General features: G+C 44.3%; 1 protein-coding gene across 7 annotated transcripts in view; it reads left to right on the forward strand.

Annotated features, from left to right (window-relative positions):
- LOC119387910 (lysine-specific demethylase 6A) overlaps positions 1-18,659 on the forward strand; it is a 218,751-nt gene that overhangs the window by 78,879 nt on the left and 121,213 nt on the right. For 2 of the 7 annotated variants that reach the window (XM_037655477.2, XM_049413741.1), the window contains exons 1-5: positions 6,902-7,063; positions 7,630-7,696; positions 8,810-9,080; positions 10,362-10,411; positions 10,613-10,671. The exons of 1 other annotated variant lie outside the window; for it this stretch is intronic. In XM_037655477.2, the coding sequence (XP_037511405.1) occupies positions 6,987-7,063; positions 7,630-7,696; positions 8,810-9,080; positions 10,362-10,411; positions 10,613-10,671 (524 nt within the window). In that variant the 5' untranslated portion in view covers positions 6,902-6,986. Of the gene's footprint in view, positions 1-6,901; positions 7,064-7,629; positions 7,697-8,809; positions 9,081-10,361; positions 10,412-10,612; positions 10,672-18,659 lie in introns of those variants that run through there. 4 more of the 7 variants (XM_049413734.1, XM_049413735.1, XM_049413739.1 and 1 more) reach the window with 3 other exon arrangements.

Consider the following 18,659-nt stretch of genomic DNA (forward strand, 5'->3'; position numbering starts at 1 on the left):
AACGGAACACCCATCTCTGGGCAGCTACTATAATCATTTCTGTACCAAAACCATCCTAATGCAGCAAACTTCTGCTGTGATCAGAGTTACAGAGTATGCTCTACACTTTGTAGTATGGCCGACCTCGCGTCTCCTACTCCGCCCATGCAGCACCGCTGCAAAAGAAGTTCCATTCAACGCTCACAGTATTGGTGCGCCCGAACAATTTAGCAGAGGACACGAAGCCAAGCCTCCGGGCGTTACCGCACTTTTATCATAGCTCCACATTGGATCCAGTTCCCGTGACGTCAAGGACACATTGGAGTAAGTGACGTCACGGCGACGTGTACGCCGGAGGGTGTGAAAGTTCGGGTGCCAAATTTAATCAAGGGAACTTCGCCCTCCACATGAGAACTGAATTTTAAAAGAATATGTTTTATTTGAACTAGCGGGATTCAGTCTAGCTGTTTGGTGGGCCTTTAACAACTGGTTTCGTTTTTGCCGTCTGTCAACTTCCTTGTGAAACAGTCCTGCCGCCTATACATACTTACATTCCTCGTATGGCGCTGATGTGTATCGCGAATGTCGCAGTCTTGAGAAGCTTCGAAGGTCTCAAAAACCGCATAAAGACTGTTTCTGCTTATGAATCGCTTACAGGGCATGTCACGTGATTGTCTACAGACTATACAACACCCACCATGTTGATAAGAGGATTGTGTCATCTGACATGTTTGTGCGCAGACTCGATGTTCATTTTCCTTCTCTGTTCATCTCGGTGCTCCTGTCCTGTTTCCCCGTTGTTAGTACATAATACACATACTTTGTGTTCTTCTGAGCACCAGGTAATCATGTCTCAAGCTCCAGCTAAACCATGCTGGCACGTTCGCGTCGAAAATTCGTACATGCGTAAATATTTCCCTTTTGATACCACGTTTGCTCGGATTATACTTATCCGTTTCCGTTCACAATAAATATAAAGAGAGTTGTGATTTGTTCTAGCTGCTTAAACACTGAAGGCCTCACGAGAAGCTCCCTCATTTTGTCAGCCCGTCGGTTGTCACTTCTGTGATTAGAGTTATTAGTTATATTCGTGTGTGTGTGTGTAAATGCTAATTTTCTGTGGTGTCATGTTTCGTTGCGTGTGTTCCATCCCGTTTAGGTGTAGATCTTGGCTTTATGCAAAACATCGCGTTTATCCAATGCATGTCCAACCGACCGAAATTGTGTTTGCAGCCTTTTACGTGCAAGTAGTGTGTATAGAATAATGTGAAGCTACAGGAATTTATATGCTACCTCTGCGCTAAGTTTCTGCTCGGAAAAACAAAAACAGACGTTTATCTCAACACAATATCAGGGTAGTTGCCCGAGGCGTGGAGGTAGACCAATCATTTCCCACATTTCGAGGACGTGTTTAATAATGACGACACAGATAATCCTAACACAAACCAACAACAATAATTAGCGGAGCAGTGGGAGGGTACGGCTCACGAGCTCGGACCTATAGGACTGCAAAGTACAGTCCTGCGACAACTCCAATGGGCGGCCAAGGACAATGGAACCCTGGACTTAGGAAGCCTCCCATCACTCTGTGACCACTTTCCCCATTCTCTGTATTAATAAAGTTGACTGCACTCTACCCTGCTCAGTGCAAACGAGCCAGTGAAAAGTGGTACTGCTTGAGTCATGAACACCTTTCGTGCTCCTTTATGCGAAACACCTCGGTAGATTCCTCTCTCACATTTCTTTCTGTTCCTTGGTGCCACTGAACTAAGGGCTAGTCATGTTGTCATGAGCAATTCTCTTCTTGTTTTTCTTTTTTTTTCTACATGCTCTGTAGGTTTTATTTTTTCGTAGAAAAAATAAAGTCAGTAGTTGAGTGAGTCACAATGATGTTGCAGTCTCAAATGTTGTTGAATAACTTTAATTAAAAATATTTCTATAAATGTAAATACTATAAAATATGCCGCAAAACGCATGCGACATATCAGGTAAGTCGAGATGAAATCGTTTATAATATACTTTATTTTTTGAAATGCGCCGTAGGCATTTGCACGCAAAATATTATAGAGCTGGAATTATGGTTATGAAAAGAAAAGCCACAGAGTTATATGCAAATAAATGACATTCACTTCTTATTTTTGATTTTCATAAGCTAGCCCGTCTACAGGACTGTGGAAATTAGGATAAAGGACCGTAACTGTACTTCCACTAAGTCGCAGCCGCCCTAATAACCGCGCGCTGTTTCGCCACTCGCAATCATGTCACAGAAACGAGGCGATACCCTATGTACGTTAGGTCATCGATACGTTACGTTAGGTCATCGAACACGTAATTTGCCAGCTGTTTCAAGATGGCGCACAATGCATGTCCTGTGATGCATAGAGTTTCCTACAATACTTACTAGAGGGAACTCTGGCGCTAGTGTCTATGGGAGCTGCAACGCATGACTATAGTGCCTAGAATATACTGGCTAGTGTGCTGAGCGGAGGGGGTTTCCTATGGGAGGAGGTGGCAGGGCCGGTGATGCCTTCCAACGTTCGCCGGCAGGCGGCGATGCTTGTCGCAAAGGTGTAGGCCGCGCGCCGGTTTGGCCTTTGCAGCTTTAGTGCCTCGTGTCCGAATTTGTCTTAGTGACGTCTGCGCTGCTTTTATCGTGTTTGCGCTGTCCTTTGTGTACGCACGAGTAAATGAGAACTGCAAAGAGTAATGATGCAACGGGAGAAGCATCAGGGCAGGCAGAAAACATGCTTCGTTCCGCTGTGTCGGAGTGGCTATCACATTTTCTGTTGAAATACAGATAGGGTTTTTCACTAATATGTTTGTATTATGCAGTTGTTTGAGTATTTCCCTGCCCGTTTAACATTTTTCACTGTATTTTGCTGATTTAAGATCTGGTATTATGACTATTTGTATTGTGTCTCTTCTATTGAGCGTTTGTTTACATTTATGTGTGCGTTGTGTGTTTTGAACATTATTTATGTTTGATAATTTGATGGTTAAGTTGTGGAACAGTGGGATTTTTCATAGTGAAAGTCAGATTATATTCTCAGTTATTAAGGTGGGGTGAAACTTCGAAAGTGAGTTTCAAAGCTTGGCTGTACAGCAGTGGTAATGAAAGCTATGAAATTGTTTAGTATTTTCTTATTAGTGTTTGTTTTTCTACTAATGTACTTTGTAAATAAGATCTGCCAACTGCAGACCATTGCAATTTTGCATAGAGGTAGCTACTAACGCTTTACAGAAGTGGAACTAAAATTGTGAGCGTACAACAAAAACTAGATTTGTTATGTTTTCTTACGTTTGTTGATTTATGAAAATTACCACTTATGACTGATTTTTTATACTAAAAAATACAAATGCGCCTAGGCTGCTGCTTCTAGTGCCAGTTATGTAAATGCCATTAGTTACCACGTGGAAATTTGTTTTCTAAGCCCACTAGTTCTCAAGAAAAAAGTACAGAAACTACAAAAATGTTCTTTTGAGAAAAACGCAGAAATACCGTAGTGGTACGCGAGCATTACCTGTCAATGTGTCAAAGAAAAAGGACCTAAAATTCTTTTTGAAACTGCGAGTACCCAAATGTGATATATTTTCTGAAACATAAAGAAATGTTGTATCAGGTAATTTTGAAATCCCAAAATTGATTTTTTTTTTACCAAAGGAAGTCTCATCCCACCTTAAACTGTTAGTTCATTGCGGTTAAAAACAAAAGCCCATATTCACAAAGGTGCCTCGCACTTGATTTTTTCAGGCAATATTTCAGCTAATCACAATGCTAGACTAATGAAATTATCTAATTGAGATGTCGATCTTGACTAATGACCCCTGTTCGGTTTCTTTGCACTTATGTTACCTTCCGTTAAAATGAAATTCAAGCTCCAGACACATTCGTAATTTTTTTTTTTGTGAAGTGAGTAGTACCTTTCAGATAAAATGCATGAGTAGTGAATCCTATTCAGACTGGCTTGTGTTCATGGCATGTGGTCTAGAAAATACGGATGCCATGCTGGAAAACGCAGAACAGTGAAAGTGACCCCACCCCACCCTACATTTGCGTATAAACGATGCTCTGTTAACTACAGACTTGCTCATGTAGATACAACAATGCAGTATATCCACAGCTGAACTGCAGAAACATCGAAACAACCGATCCGAGAGTATGGGGTCTATGCTGATATCTGCAGCACTGGGTGTGCAATATTCATCCTGTTTGTGAAAGCGAACAATGTGCAAAAACTAGTGTCATAATGTCTGCAAGAAATATTAGTGTATTTGTGTAATACCAGCGTTACACGGGAATTTGCGATTACTGTTGACCTGCTGCGAGTGAAATATCTGCTCGCGAGAATTATCGTAGCCACCGATCCGACTACCTCGGCGCATAATACACTCTGCAAGTCCATGATGGTGCATCATACCGAGTGTGACACGCCGCTAATATGATAAAATATGACCACGACTGAGTGGTGCGAATTGCAGTTGACTGGATCGACTTCGAGTAAAATCTCTGCGTTGAAAACAGCGTGAAAACGGGATGAAGGCTAAGGATAACAAACAACACAAGCGCTGTTCCTTAGCCTTCGTCCCGTCTTCGCCCTGTTTTCAACAGAATAAGAGGTACTAACTGGCCCTTCAAAGCACCCTGCTATCGCCAGCGAATGTTCACGTGTAGCAGCGAAGAATCCGAGTCGTACTTGATCGCGATCGAAATTGCCGTGAGCCATCCTTACGACACGATTGCTTGCACCTAACGTGTCAACCTTAGCTGAGTGTTTTCAACTGGCAAGTTGGGTGTATCGTAGTATATTAATCGTGACTTTTCTACTTCGCTTTGGTGGTGAAGCACAGTGTCGCGAAAGCTAGCAGACGACTGTGAGGGACGTGTGAAACCTTCGTCATTTTGTAGTGCCCAACCAGTTGAGGATTCTCTGCGGGCAGTAATTTGCCGCTAAGATTTCTTTCTTCCGATTGAGTGTGTTAAAAGGAACGAAGAACACTGTATTCGCAGCAGAAAGCGCCGTGCTACGCAGCCGCAAGCGCAGGAGCCGCCGACGCGCGATGGACCTTAGAGAGTCGCAGCGCCACCATGCGGTGACTGTGGGAAGGCATCAGCGCGGTGGCCACGCCAAAGCGCGCACTCAGCACACTAGCCAGTATATTCTAGGCACTATAGCATGACGCTTCAGCCAGCATGGGAATGATGGGTAGTACACAAATTTGTCTAAACTTCGTTCTTTCGGCTCCGTTTGGCTCCGCGTCGGCTGCATCCGCTTTGTCGCAAAACTAAATTCAGCAAAAGTCAGTAGTTCCACTTCACCACTTTAACTTTTTTAGGCTAACCAAATCAAACCTGGTCACGAAGTTCACAGCGGTCTATTCTTTTATCCGAAACGAACGCCAAAACACGGCAATAAACAAAGCCACAAGTACGTTTGAAGCCGCAAGCACGAAGACTAGGCAAATTTGTGTACTACCCATCACATTCCCATGGTAGCTGAACGATCGCAGCGCCAGAGTCCCCTCTAGTTAATTTTAGGAAACTCTATGCTGTGATGTACCCTTGATACTTACTGGTGCTTTTAAAGGGGTACTGACACAATATTTCGCGGCCGAGGTAGCCTGCGGGATCGATTCCGGTGAACATGCTTATATCGTCTGCAAAATACCAACAGCAAATATACCTTGGAAGTTATTTTAAATGAATTTTGAAGTTTGCTGAGCCATTGACATCCTTGCGCGACTGACATCATCAAAGGGGACCCTTGGGGACCCCCTACTTCCCTCACATAACCACGCTGCAACAAGTTATGATGGCCATGATGATATGACATCATAGCCGCCATGTTTTTCTGCCATGTTTGCTCCAGCAGCCTACTTTTGTGCATCGCAGTTCATCGCAAGATAATCGCAAGTACATCGCAGTTCTGTGTGCTGACATGATCGAGCGCTGCACCTGCTAGGTGGTGATAGTTGCACCCGGAGGCTTGTCGTTTTTGAAACCGAAACTGACACTGGTCGGTAATGAGGAGCCTGTAATTATTTATCTGTCGTGCGCTGCAGCAGACGATGTGCCGTGTTATGTCTAACAGGCCCCCAGCAACACATTGCAGCAAGAAAAAAAAAAAAAAAAAAACGCGAGGCCAGAATTTTTGTGTCAGTATCCTTTTAAGCAGTTGATGGCGCACGCTCGTAGCAGTCCAACGAGCCTTTACAGCTTCGCAAATGAAGTGCTCGTTGAAAACGTCCTTGCCAGGGTGTAGTAGTATAAAAAAACTGCGAATCATAATGTGTCAATTCTGATGCTGTGTAAATCTTTTCAGTGCGTGAGTAAACGTCATTCCGAGTCGGACAACTGAGCAGAGCGAATTCACATTATGCTGGTATATATCAGCGTGTGCAAGACACATCCACAACCATATCCCTGTCGCGTCAACAATGACAAGGACCAGGGGCGTAGCCAGAAATTTTTTTCGGGGGGGGGGGGGGGGGGGTTCAATCATACTTTATGTGTGTTCGTGCGTGCGTTTGTATGTGTGCGTGCCTATATACGCAAGCCAAATTGAAAAACTTCGGGGGGGGGGGGGTTCAACCCCTCCCCCCCTTGGCTTCGCCCCTGACAAGGACACACGGCTATGCGAGCGCACTTGCTGTCGTCTGCTCGAATCGAGCGCCATACTTTTGCCGAAGTCCGCACGAGGACGCCACCATCCATAACTCGGGCACGTTGACTTTTGTAAGCGCAAGTTCATCAACGTCTTTATCTTGTGCAGTTTCAGAATGAGATAAGACTGCTGTGAGTGAGGTCGATTAGCGATCAGCGGACAGAAATGAAAAAATTCATAGCGGTTGCCAACTGTCGGCTACGTTCTAGCACTAGCGAAGGCGTGAGCCATGGTGAGCCTAGCCAAGCCTCAATTCTAATGGCATCGTGAGTTTGTTTTGCGGCGTTGTGGAATCTGTCCGAGCGAAGAACAAAAGAGTTTCGACTCTAGTTCGGGAAACGGAAGATGTTGCCTGAATCGGATAAAGCAGCACCCGTGCCTTTGACACCTCAGGAACTGGCTGTACTGGCTGAAATCGACAGGTTCGTGGATGTCTCATTAGGGAAACGCTAGTGCTGCTTCCCAACAGCACACACACCCCTCAATGCCGACACGGTGACCTAATTTGTCATTGTTGATTGATAAAACTTGAACTCTCTCTGGTTTTCCCGTGAAACCGCTCTTCTGAATGGCCTTTTTTTCTTTTAGGTATCAGTAGAGATAAGTCTGGCACGGCCGCATCGCTTCCTGATCGCTGCTTTTCTTTTCGAGTCCCGGGAACGCTGCATGAAAGTTTCGTTGAAGTTTCTTTCTCTTCGTTTACAAAGCGACCGTATTATTTAACCCTCATTATAACGACACTGATTTCTATAACGAGTGCCGGAGATATGCGGTGGTAGATGGCAATAATTTGTGCTCGGAAGCGTTGTCCGCGGTGTCGGGTCGGCTGCCACTGAGGAGCCCCGAGCGCAGTGATCTTATATTAGAGTGCCGTAAATTTACCAAATTTTCTGGCACGGCCGTCGTGTGAAGTTGAACTGGTTGTCAGGTCTTATACTGATCGACGAAACTGCTGCCGTCGCTGACATCGTCTCTGTTGTTATTCCAGCCGCCTGTTTGGATTTTGGAAGCTGAACGCTCCCGAAAACTTCAAGAAGAAGGCCCTAGTTCTGAAGGTACTGTCTGCGCATATAGTTATTTGAATTAATGAGAAAATATAATTTAGCTTATAAATCGCTTTTGCGCCTTCATACTCGTATGCACGTAAACTTGCACTTATTACTGACGGTACCACGATGTCAGATGTATGCTTTTATCTGAAAGACTGCAGAATGTTTTATTACATTGCGTTGTCGCCGTTACGGTGGCCGCCATCTGAAAATCCGGATGTACTGGTAAAAAAAAAAAAAAAAAAAAAAAACCGGCCAAAGGGAAATCCTCGGTTCGGATGAGTGTTACCTTCTTTCGCGACTTTAATTTCATCACTTATAATTCACGCCTTGATGGCAAGTGCGCGGAGAAAGTTCGGATCTTTACATGTGCAAATAGTTTTTCAAACTAGTTACGTGTGTTGGTGCTGAAAACGCCACTTGTATCGTACCACCCTCCGTGATATGGCAAACTGACTGTCAACTTGCCTGACACAACTCTCATTTCAGATCTCGTGCTAGGCATCTGATTGAGAGCCTTAGTGGTTTCTACATTGCAGCACTTAACAGTGCACTGAGTAGAATAAATCACTGTCTCCTAATATAGTTGCACACATCCAACTACTATATGTGGGATGCTTTAATCTTTGAAAAGAGTATGTTATCCAGTTTCAATGAAGTGAATTCTGCATGTCACTACGTGGCATAGTAAAAAGTTGTAGGGTGACATTAAAGGATTTCGCCAGATGACTTACACACCTTTCAACTGCCAATCTGCTTTGTGCTGTTGTCAAACCCTCTTGACTTGCATTAGAAGTGATGTTTCTACCTAAACACACACACCTGTAAAATGTTAGTAATTGTGTACTGCTGTCAACAAAGGCACCTACAGAGATTGGTAATACTAATCTGCAGGAAAAGTTGTAATGCACTTGGGTGTTCCCCTCAGTTATGCACGGGATCAATACATTGATTAAAAGTCTCGACCTGTATATGTGAGGGGCCCTGCGTCCGTGCAGATGCAACTGACAAGCAAAGTTATAGCTTAAGTGGCCCTGGCATAACTATTGATAGTGCCCTCCTGAGGCATGTGATATCGTTTTACCCTGGAATGCTTGCAAATGTGAGCCCTCTTTGCAGGGTGTTCGACACCTGGAGCAAGTGCTGATCGCCAACTATCAGCGAAGTAAGCGTCCCCAGGGAGGCGATGCCGATACTACCGGTCCTGCCTCGGCTGGGACAGCACCTGCTCTTGATTCACTTCTGGATCACACCGGCACCGATGGTGTGATAAGTGGTGGCCACGACCGGAAGGGCTTTCAACCCACACCTGCTGCACCGAAAGAGCTTGATCCGAAGACCTATTGCAAGCTGGGCCACTTCCAGCTCCTGCTTGAGGACTATGCAAAAGGTGTTTACCAGCTTTCGGTATTAATGAGTGAGACAGTGTGAGTATGGTCAAAATTCATAACAGAAGGACGCCCACTGTTTTTCCCTAGACTCAGGCTTTGAGAGAGAGTGAAAGACAACATGCATGCGTGCCTACCTAACAGGCATTTGTTACAATGTCCGTGTATGGTCTTGTATTGTGCACTTGCCTCCTGGAGGCATAGCAACAGATGGTCCAACTCCTTTTAACATGCACAGTTATGAACCAATCCACAAAGTTATTTTGGTGAATGCTCCCAAGGCGGCACCTTTACAGTGAATAACCAAAATGTATAACGGGGCCTGCTGAAGGGTCCTTTGCTTTCATGTTGCTTCATTTTGCTTCATTGTTGGCACGTTAGGTAAGTTTTACCAGATGAAGGGGCATCGTAGGCAGGAAAGTTATGGAGAAATGGTGACACCACTTTTATATTCTTGGAGGAGCGTTTCATAATATTTTATATTGTGTTAAGGCCTACATACAGTTTATCACTTATCCAGGAAGAAAGGTATCGCATTCTGTACTAATTAAGTTTATCTGCATAAGATAACCAGCTTGAGGATTGATGTTTTCGTAATCTGGGTTATTGCCAATGCTCTCACAATAAGAATACAACATTGATGCTCCATAAGCACCAGCCAGATTCATTTTTTTCCATCAGGCTTTGGAATGGTTATGTCTTGCCACAATACACTAGCTTCACTTAGCCAGAAATAGCATCAGAAATCGCAGTTTTGTTGGAGAAACAATGAAAATGATTCTTGCAGCCCTTTCTTGAACTACCTGCAAGAGAATGCTATGTATCCCAGAAATGATGTCAGTGTGCTGAAATCAGCGATCGAAATCGTTGATGGAAAGTTATTGAACTAAACAAGTGTGGGTAACAAATACATTCTTGTCATAACCATTCATGGGGTTTCATGGCCTTTGTGGTGCATATTTTTGAAAACCTGTTAGAGAACACAAGCTTTGGAAATTTTCTGCTGGCTATGTTCATGCTTAGCACTTACATTTTTAGGTATTACTAAATCCTAAATCTTTAAAAGGTTTTTTTCAGATTGGTTTATTATATGTGAGGTCTTTACTGTTGGTCTTTATTTTTAAATTATAGAATTTGGACTTTGGCAGCGACTTTAACACGATACGTGGCATTGCATATTAATGTGGCCAGCATGATTGCGGCGGTGCAATGTTTGTTGTTTATGCATTATTGGGGAACTTTGCCAATGCAAGCTCATAACATTCAGTTTCTTGTTATTCCAGCCTTATCTGCATATCAGAAGTACTATGCAATGAAGGAGGACCACTGGAAGGTAAGTGAACCATCACATGTATTACATGATTTGTAGTTCACCTGCTGGTATTGCTTAGATGACATCTTGGTTGTTGCTTATGTGCTGTAGAGGTACATTGAGTGCTTTGATCACCTGTCTTATTTTCTTTAATGGCAATGTGATCTGAGGATGTGAGCAGTTTTATTGCTGGCTGTTTGATTGCCATTTTATTTTTATTAGGATGAACCTTTCCTGTATGGCTTGGGCCTTGTTTATTTCCACTACAGTGCCTACCAATGGTGAGTGACGATTTATTTCTACGTTAAAAGCTTTTCGTGTGAACTGACATGTTAACGCCTTTCAAAATGTGGCGGTGCGTTACTGCACTATCTGGAAGCAAGAGGATAGGACAACAAACGAACCAGTCTGATATGCATTTAAAGGATGGTTGGGACTGCTGCGTGATGGGCCCATGCCTGACCATTCATCAACATTAGATGTGAAATGAGAGGCCAACAGGACAAGACGTAACTTTTTTTATTAAAAGAGGATTACACAACACAACATTATGGAGCAAATGCACGCACACGAAATAGGTTCTCTTAGGGGGAGGTTATACCACTAACAACACGGACACCTACGCAGACGCTTACAACAAACTTGCACTATTGAAATACCATAAAGAAGAATGCTAGCAAATGAAAAAAATTCACATGGTAATAAAGGTGACACATTCTAAGTTTATAAAGTTTCCTATAAGGAATATGCAGTGGTTAACGTAAATGAAGGATTAAACATGGTAAATAAAAAAACGAAGCCTGATGGCAAGATTGACAGCAGCCAACACGTGTGAATTTATGTACATTGTGTGCAAGAGTCCAATTTTTAGTGGTGCCGGGCTACTGATTCCTCGATGCGGTGGCCACTCGAGACTGGTGGGAGTCGGCCTTCTTCCCGAGGACCCCAGCATGGAGAACTTAGCCTTCACAGTCACTACATTGACTGGCTGCTAATACACCTTGACAGTTCCCCGTGTTTGCCTTACCCCTCTTTTAACATGAAAGTGTTTTATGACAGGGTCAACCAAGACTTCACTAACATTATTTCCATCACAATGACGTCGATAAAATGTACATTAACAGATGACAAAGAAAAACCAGAAGAAAAAAATTTTGTTCATTTGAATGACTTGGGAATCGAACCCATGACAGCTGCCCGGCGCTCTACCGACTGTGCCACCGACGCACACGCATAAAGCTTTACAAGCGCGCGTTATATCTTTTACACCTCTCTCTCACAGTGATCATTGTGGAGCGGTGTCGCCATCTACTGTTAGATACAACTTAAGAAGTTGGCCCCTCTCAGACGACCAAATCGCGGCGGCCAATTGCTTCCGCGACTGAAGAAATAGTCCTACTCATGCGCTCAGCAATGTTCTTTGAAGGTGGAGTCACCGGCTGTCCAGCTCGTGGTGTCAGTCTTGACTGTGCGCCCATTGGTGCAGGCAAGTGTGCATCCACCTTTGAGGAGGAAATGCCGCGGACTTCTAAAGTTGTATCCGACTATAGAAGCGGTGAAGTAAAGTACTGCATCATGGCACTAGCGAGTGCTGAAAGGGAGCGCTTCAGTTGTTTCAATGCAATGGAGGCTTTCAATGAGTTATTATAGGAAACTCTATGGTCGGTGCAATACGCTGTATGTGATGATTCGGTTTCGCGACGACACAGTACATGGTTTGCCTTTCGTGTCGTGTTATTGTGATCACTCGTCAACTGAGTAGTGCAGCTTCCAATCAATGGTGTTTCTCCACCGCCTGCTGCTTCGAGTGTGATAGCACCAGCTAATAAAACTGCTGCAGTAAGTGGCACCGAATGGCAATGGCGTTGATGGGTGAATGTCGCACAGTGAGTGATTTGGTGCAGCAAGAGTGCAGCGGCTAGTGAAACGCCTTCCTGCGTTCACGGCTCAAGCTACGAGCTTTTCCTCTCGCGTTCCTGAAGCGCTGTGTGGTATATGCATGAGTACAGGTGTAGGTTACCCTATTACTGTGGAGTGCACGCCTTGGCGTATGTCTCGTCAGATGACGACGCTTGGAATCAGTGCATATCGAGTACCAGTGTTCATTATGTGCTTATTGATGTCACCTTTGTGTGGGTTTCATGCTATGCTGTGTCTGGGTGTATGTTAGCTACTTCAGCTACCAAAACGGTTAAGTCGATATCATAGACGTTAGTCGTTGGAATGGAGATGTGTCACTAGGCATCAACGGGGGTGCATCTACTTCCAACGGTGCTATAGCTGTCAAACACCAATAGACATGAACTACTCTTGTAAAGGCACGGTTCACTTTCGTGTTATACTGGTCCCTATGACGGAGGGATCAACCATGTTTTTATATACTTTTTCTCATTGGTTATCAGCAGTCGTGCGAGGAACAGGCCAGATGGGTTACAGCACAATATACAAGGCTTACACCCATTAAGCAGCACTACAGCAACATTGGTGGCAGTGTTGAGAGTTGCACGCACTTTGTGACGGTGCAGCAGAGTTGCCAGTTCCACTTATTATGAGCGGATTTGGGCTTCTTTTTTGACTGAGTCGCTTGGAAATTCTTAGAGTCGCTTGTCTCGTTTTTTTGGGCTTACTCGCGCTTTTTCAGGAAATAGTATGATTTTAGGGGCCGGCACGTGTATTTGTCGTCAAATACATAGCTTGAGTCAAAATATACGAACCCCCCTAAGCACTCATCTAGCGCTCCTAGGCCCTTCTTTTCCTCCTGGCGACATTTTTAAAGGTGCTACAGCATGGAGGAAGAAAAACTCAGGAGAGGCCACTTTTTGTATCGCCCCTTCTAGCTCGCAGCCTTGCTGCGAGCTAGAAGTGGCGATACAAAAAAATCCATGCAGTCTCACGATGCTAAAGAATTATCGCCGATGACCGGCAACACTGATACTTCACGTACGTACATGCATTCCTACATCTAGACCAATGGCTAAACCATTCGCAGTTTACGAGCACAAACATGCATTTTGGTCGTAGCTTGAGGAATCGTTTTAATTTGCAGAACAAGTTTCGGGCGGCTACGAACAGGTGAATTAAATGTGGCGAGCAACAGTGCGCCAACGTGGAGGCCAGCAGAAGAGAACGTCGCGGACCTCATGCACTGACTACAGCATGTTGTGTTAATGTTTTTACGACCTTTAGTCACATACTCTACAGAAAACTAGGGATGGGCGAATAGTGAATTTGAGGTTCGAAGCGAATCCGAAGCGAATAGTGGTTTGAATAATTTCAAATCGAATAGTTTGAATAGTATTTACCACATATTATTAAAAAAAATAGCATTTTTGTCATGACCCTTGCACAATATTTTTAAGGATTGGAACTAGGCATAAGTGAATGTCACTTTTTTGGTTTGAAATGAAGTGGAAGCAGCCTTGAATAGTATCAAGACTTGAATAGCAGTAGGGTGCAGGTTATAAGCGGTGCAAGACGTTACAATTTAAAAATTACTATACTTAGCGCATATGAGCCCATATAACACGTTTTTAAGCTTTAAAAAATATGTATATTTAACCTTGAAGTGTGGCTTCACGGCAGTGCAGATTTTCCCTGGATGGGTTGTTTCACGGCACAGCAACCAGACACTGCAGTGAAACCATCTTTACAGGGGGTTATGTGCAGTCAAATGTATACATGTATTCGTTCATTTCGAATACTTCGAAATTTCGAATAATCTAAATTCGTATGGAAGCGAATTTGAATACTGTAATATTCGTTCGAAGATTCGAAATGTCCGAATATTGGCCCATCGCTACAGAAAACATAACAAAAACAATATCCAACCATAGAAGCCGTGTGCTGGCTTCTATGGTTGAATAGTGTCTCTTACGCGGCACCTGGTCACCGTGCCCTTGCTCCACGTATAAGCACCCATTGTGCATCCGGTGACCGTGTGCACGGTATAGGTGTGCGAACGACATTTCAACGCATGTTGCTCTAATGCCGCGAATACACTGGCAGCATCGTAAACAAAATATCGATAGTAAATGTGTTTTAATACGCGCAAGCAGGTTCTGACTGTTATATAGGCAGCTGTGCCTCCTTCCTTTGAAGAATGTGAGCAACAAGAACATCGTTTCTTTTTGGGTAGAAGTCCTGGATTTCACGGATGTGAGCGGTGAAGCCTGCTTCAAGGAATTGGCAGAGCTTGCTCTGTCGTTGTTGGCAATGCCCTTAAGCGACGCCGACGTCGAATGTGCGTTCTCGCGCATGAAATTAATGAACTCACGTCTGCGGAATAGGATGAAAAACGAAATGTTGAGTGCCATCCTGCACGTTCGCTACAGCCTTCGACTTCGAGGTGCTTGCTGCTGGGATTTTCAGCCAACCGCAACGATGATGCAAATGTTCAATTCAAAGAAAATGTATGGTTCCGCGGAACTGGATGACATGGATTTTCCAGATGTATTGGAAACCAGTGACGATGACATGTGATATGTGTATATAGTGTGCGGTTCTGAAGTGTAAGAAACAACCTCCAGTGTTTTCAGTCAGTCAAGCGCCTGTTTTTATTATGTGAAATGAATAAACAGTAACCAAAAAAGTAATATAAATAAACTTTTTCACCTTCCATATGTGCTTCTAGCATTTTTTTTCACACTATAAAATAATTTTCAAGAATGGGAACATTTTTTTGAACTTCCGCTTGTTTTGGGCTTATTCACGGGAGTGCCGCCGCTTTTTTGGGCTTCTTTTGCGGTGATTATTCGCTTGCTTAGTCGGCTGCATCTGGCAACACTGCGGTGCAGCCACATTTAATAAAGTTGAAGCAGTTTGGTTTTGTCCATTCTCTTTGTTCTAACATTGTAATTACTGTGTTGTCATCGTAAGGCCTCCTTACATTGCCCACCAGTGCCATAGAGGATTGAACTCATCCCTCTGCCACATTAGTAGCTAGAGGTTGCGGTTTTCATTCCTGGCCCATGTGGCGACATTTCAGTGATAGCGAAATGCATAATGCCTGTGCGCATAAATTTGGGTGCATTTGTAAGAGCCCCACCAGGCGTTACGAATCCATCTGGAGCATTCCAGTATGGCATCTCTTATATCCCGCCTTGCACGTTTGCTACTTCACTTGTACGTTGATTTTCAGAAACCTTGGTGCGCGTTTGCCTGCTTTGTCCTGTTGGGTTTGTACCGAGTCAAGGAGTTGGGTCTGCACGCCACCTTCTTTTTCCACCCTTTCTCCGAACGTCGCCGTCGGCGTCTACAAATAGAAAATGTGCAGTAATCCAGTAAGACCAGCTGAACATCTTCGCCCAGGCATTTCGCGAGAAAAAGGCTCGGTGTAAGGCAGCCGTCACAGGTGGTATCGACAGTCTTAACAAGCATGATCGTAACCATAAAATAAAAATATTGCGTATCGTATTCATCAGTTTTAATTGCACCAAACGCCGACTTTAGGTGGAGTTTCGGTTAGAGAACACTGTAGAGATGGGGAGATGAAGAAACCCGCGCGCAGTTCATCTTTGAGAACCTTCGGACAGATGGCGCTACCTGTCCAAACCTTGCAACTTCTGGGCTGGGCGGATTGTTTCGGTTCTACGGAGACGTGTGCGCTTTCGTTCATGCGTTCGTTGATGATTGATGTGCGGGTGTGCAGACGCGTAGCTGGAACTCGAAATAGAGGAGACAAAAATGAGAGGCACTATCAGTCTTGCGGAATATCCCAGTAAATGCACGTCGCATTTTTCGGGCAAGGCAATTAAGAAATAAGATAAACATGCTGCTGCTGGATATCAACGCGTCTAACTAAGAGCAGTTTATGAACGATGCCATTCAATGATTCTGTAGTAGTTTGACGTTCGAAGTTTCTTCAGTTTGATTGGAAAAAAATCTTTAAACGTACCAAAGCATTCTTTCCCAACAAAACATTCCTTTGGGCATAAATAGGGTAGCATGCGAACAATAGTTGTCTTTATTCTTTAAAATAATTAACAGAACAGTATAGTTGTTTTCATGTATAACCTGTGCCAACACCTCTGCAGCGAAATGGGAGGTAATAAGGCGTCGAACGCTCGCTCTTTATATCAAACGCGAATAGTGGGAACCAACGGTTTCTTACATACGGCGCTCAATAAACCTTGGGAAGGCCGTTTTGTTTGGCCGGAGGAAGAAATTGTTAGAGAATCGTCCATTATTTGTTTACCTCAGCGTATTTAGTTGGCATCCTATGCGCATCAGCGTGCCTTGAACTTATTTCTACAGTTTTTACCTCGCCTCTCGGGGGATATAAGTAGGCACTGAAAGGAAAAGTGGTTTTTCTCGTATGAGTAAATTACCCGTTTTACAACACCAGAATGGCCACTCTTGCCTCGGGAAGACGCTCGGTAAGCGAGAAAAGGCGCGAAAAAAAGAAGATGCAAGCAAGCCTTGAGGTTTCCGCAAGAAGTCGTCGTGACGTCACAGATATTGACTGCGTCTGCTCGGGCCTACATAAATCTTTACCGCTAAATATGGAATACACTGTGCTTGAAGGGAGCCACATACCTAGCACAGCAAGTTATGGGAAGCATTTTATCGCGCCGGAATACGAAAACGAAAACTGAAATTCGCGATGTCACACTGACATTCAGGTGCTAAAGCTCTGGCGCGAAATTCAAAACTGAAACTTGGGCCTTCATTTTCTTTTCAAGTAATGCACTTGCGATGTCGCAGTGAACAACGTAGGAGCTCCCAAAGAATAATTTGTCAGTCTTAACCGACTTGCTTCACTTCACCGTCTTTTGAACTTCGCGCCAGTGATAGCGCTTCGTGTGACGTACCTTGTAAGTAAGCGACATCACGGAGGTCAGGTGAACCAATTACGTCAGCTACTTAGCTGAAACAAACCTGTTTAGTTTTGCTTACCGGTGGCCACTGCCTCACGTGACCGGCCCGGTGGTGCGCAGAACGTCATATATATTTGTGTGACATATTTGAGCACATGTATGACGTCACGGCGACTGGAGTGTTGGTCGGTGTGGTATAGTCAGTATAGTTTCCCGTCACTAACGAGGTGAAAGAGCTACCGCTGCGTAAAACAGTTCTTGCAGCCATGAAAGGCTTTTGTGCTAATCCCTGTGAAGTGACATTGGGACAGAAACATTAGGATATTGTAAACAGTGGTTGCGAAATTCTATGGGAAAATATCATCAGCATGCAGTGATGATGATGCCGCGTCCTTGTTATCGAATTTCGTGCATGCTCAGGCCGCTGCGCCCATAATATTTGTGGAACCAGAGCTGTGTCACGGCCTCCCTCCCGTCTCGCATACCTGAGAGGCCCCAATTAGCGGCTGCATTTTATTCTAGACAACTAGTACAATGCTTGAATGAGCCTTGCACAAACTTCCAAATTTTGATTACAACAATGCCAGAGTGATTTTCTCAATGCATAGTTTGTCCAGCTTGAAAGAACGCTCCATTATTACGAACTGTTTTCGATGTTACCCTTTAGTCATATAAAAAAATTCGGCAGATCCCACGTACCGTGGGTGTCGATGTTATGCGAAAGCATATGGCGGGTAGGTGGCTGTGGCGTAACCTTTTTTTACTGAGCGACACGTTACAAAATGACGCTAAAGATTGGTATAAATTTTATACGCACACATATATGTTGAAGAGCCGCATATGTGTTATATAACCAGTTGTTTACGGCTGGGTAACGCTGCCAATGGCAACGTGGGTATACCAACACCAGAAGCGGTAAGCTGATATGTAATGCTTACACGTGTCCTGAGAACGCACGCACGTTTCACGAACCCGTGTGCATGTGTGCAAGAAGTTCTTGACAGTTCTTGAACAAGGGCATCATCACCGTGATCAGTGAGCACCAGCAGCTGGTCATGACTTATAGGATCTGGCCGTGATCGTGGTAACGAGGGGTCCATGTGTACTGAAGTCTGTGGTAGAGTGGAGCTGTTGAAATTCGTGGATGCCTCGGTGATTTCGTCGAAAAATTGTCTGTCGACAGAGCCGGCGACATGTCGGAACCTGAAGCCACCCTTCGCGTTGGTGAGGTATAGGCCGTCGAGGCTGGTAGGCCTGGATAGTGCTACGTAGACCAACATCAGTGGATGGTGTTTGTCGTTTTTGTAGACTACCTGGGCGTATGTGGCCTACGTAGCCTAGTCTACAAAGCGGCTGTCAATCAATCTGGCATCATCCTCGGTCAGCATGAGGCCATCGCCCAGCCTCGTAAGAAATGAAGAGGGAACTGCGTCGTTCTGGCGGACTACGTGCAC

The sequence above is a fragment of the Rhipicephalus sanguineus genome, chromosome 3 (assembly GCF_013339695.2).
Source record: "Rhipicephalus sanguineus isolate Rsan-2018 chromosome 3, BIME_Rsan_1.4, whole genome shotgun sequence".
Classification (NCBI taxonomy): Eukaryota; Metazoa; Arthropoda; class Arachnida; order Ixodida; family Ixodidae; genus Rhipicephalus; species Rhipicephalus sanguineus.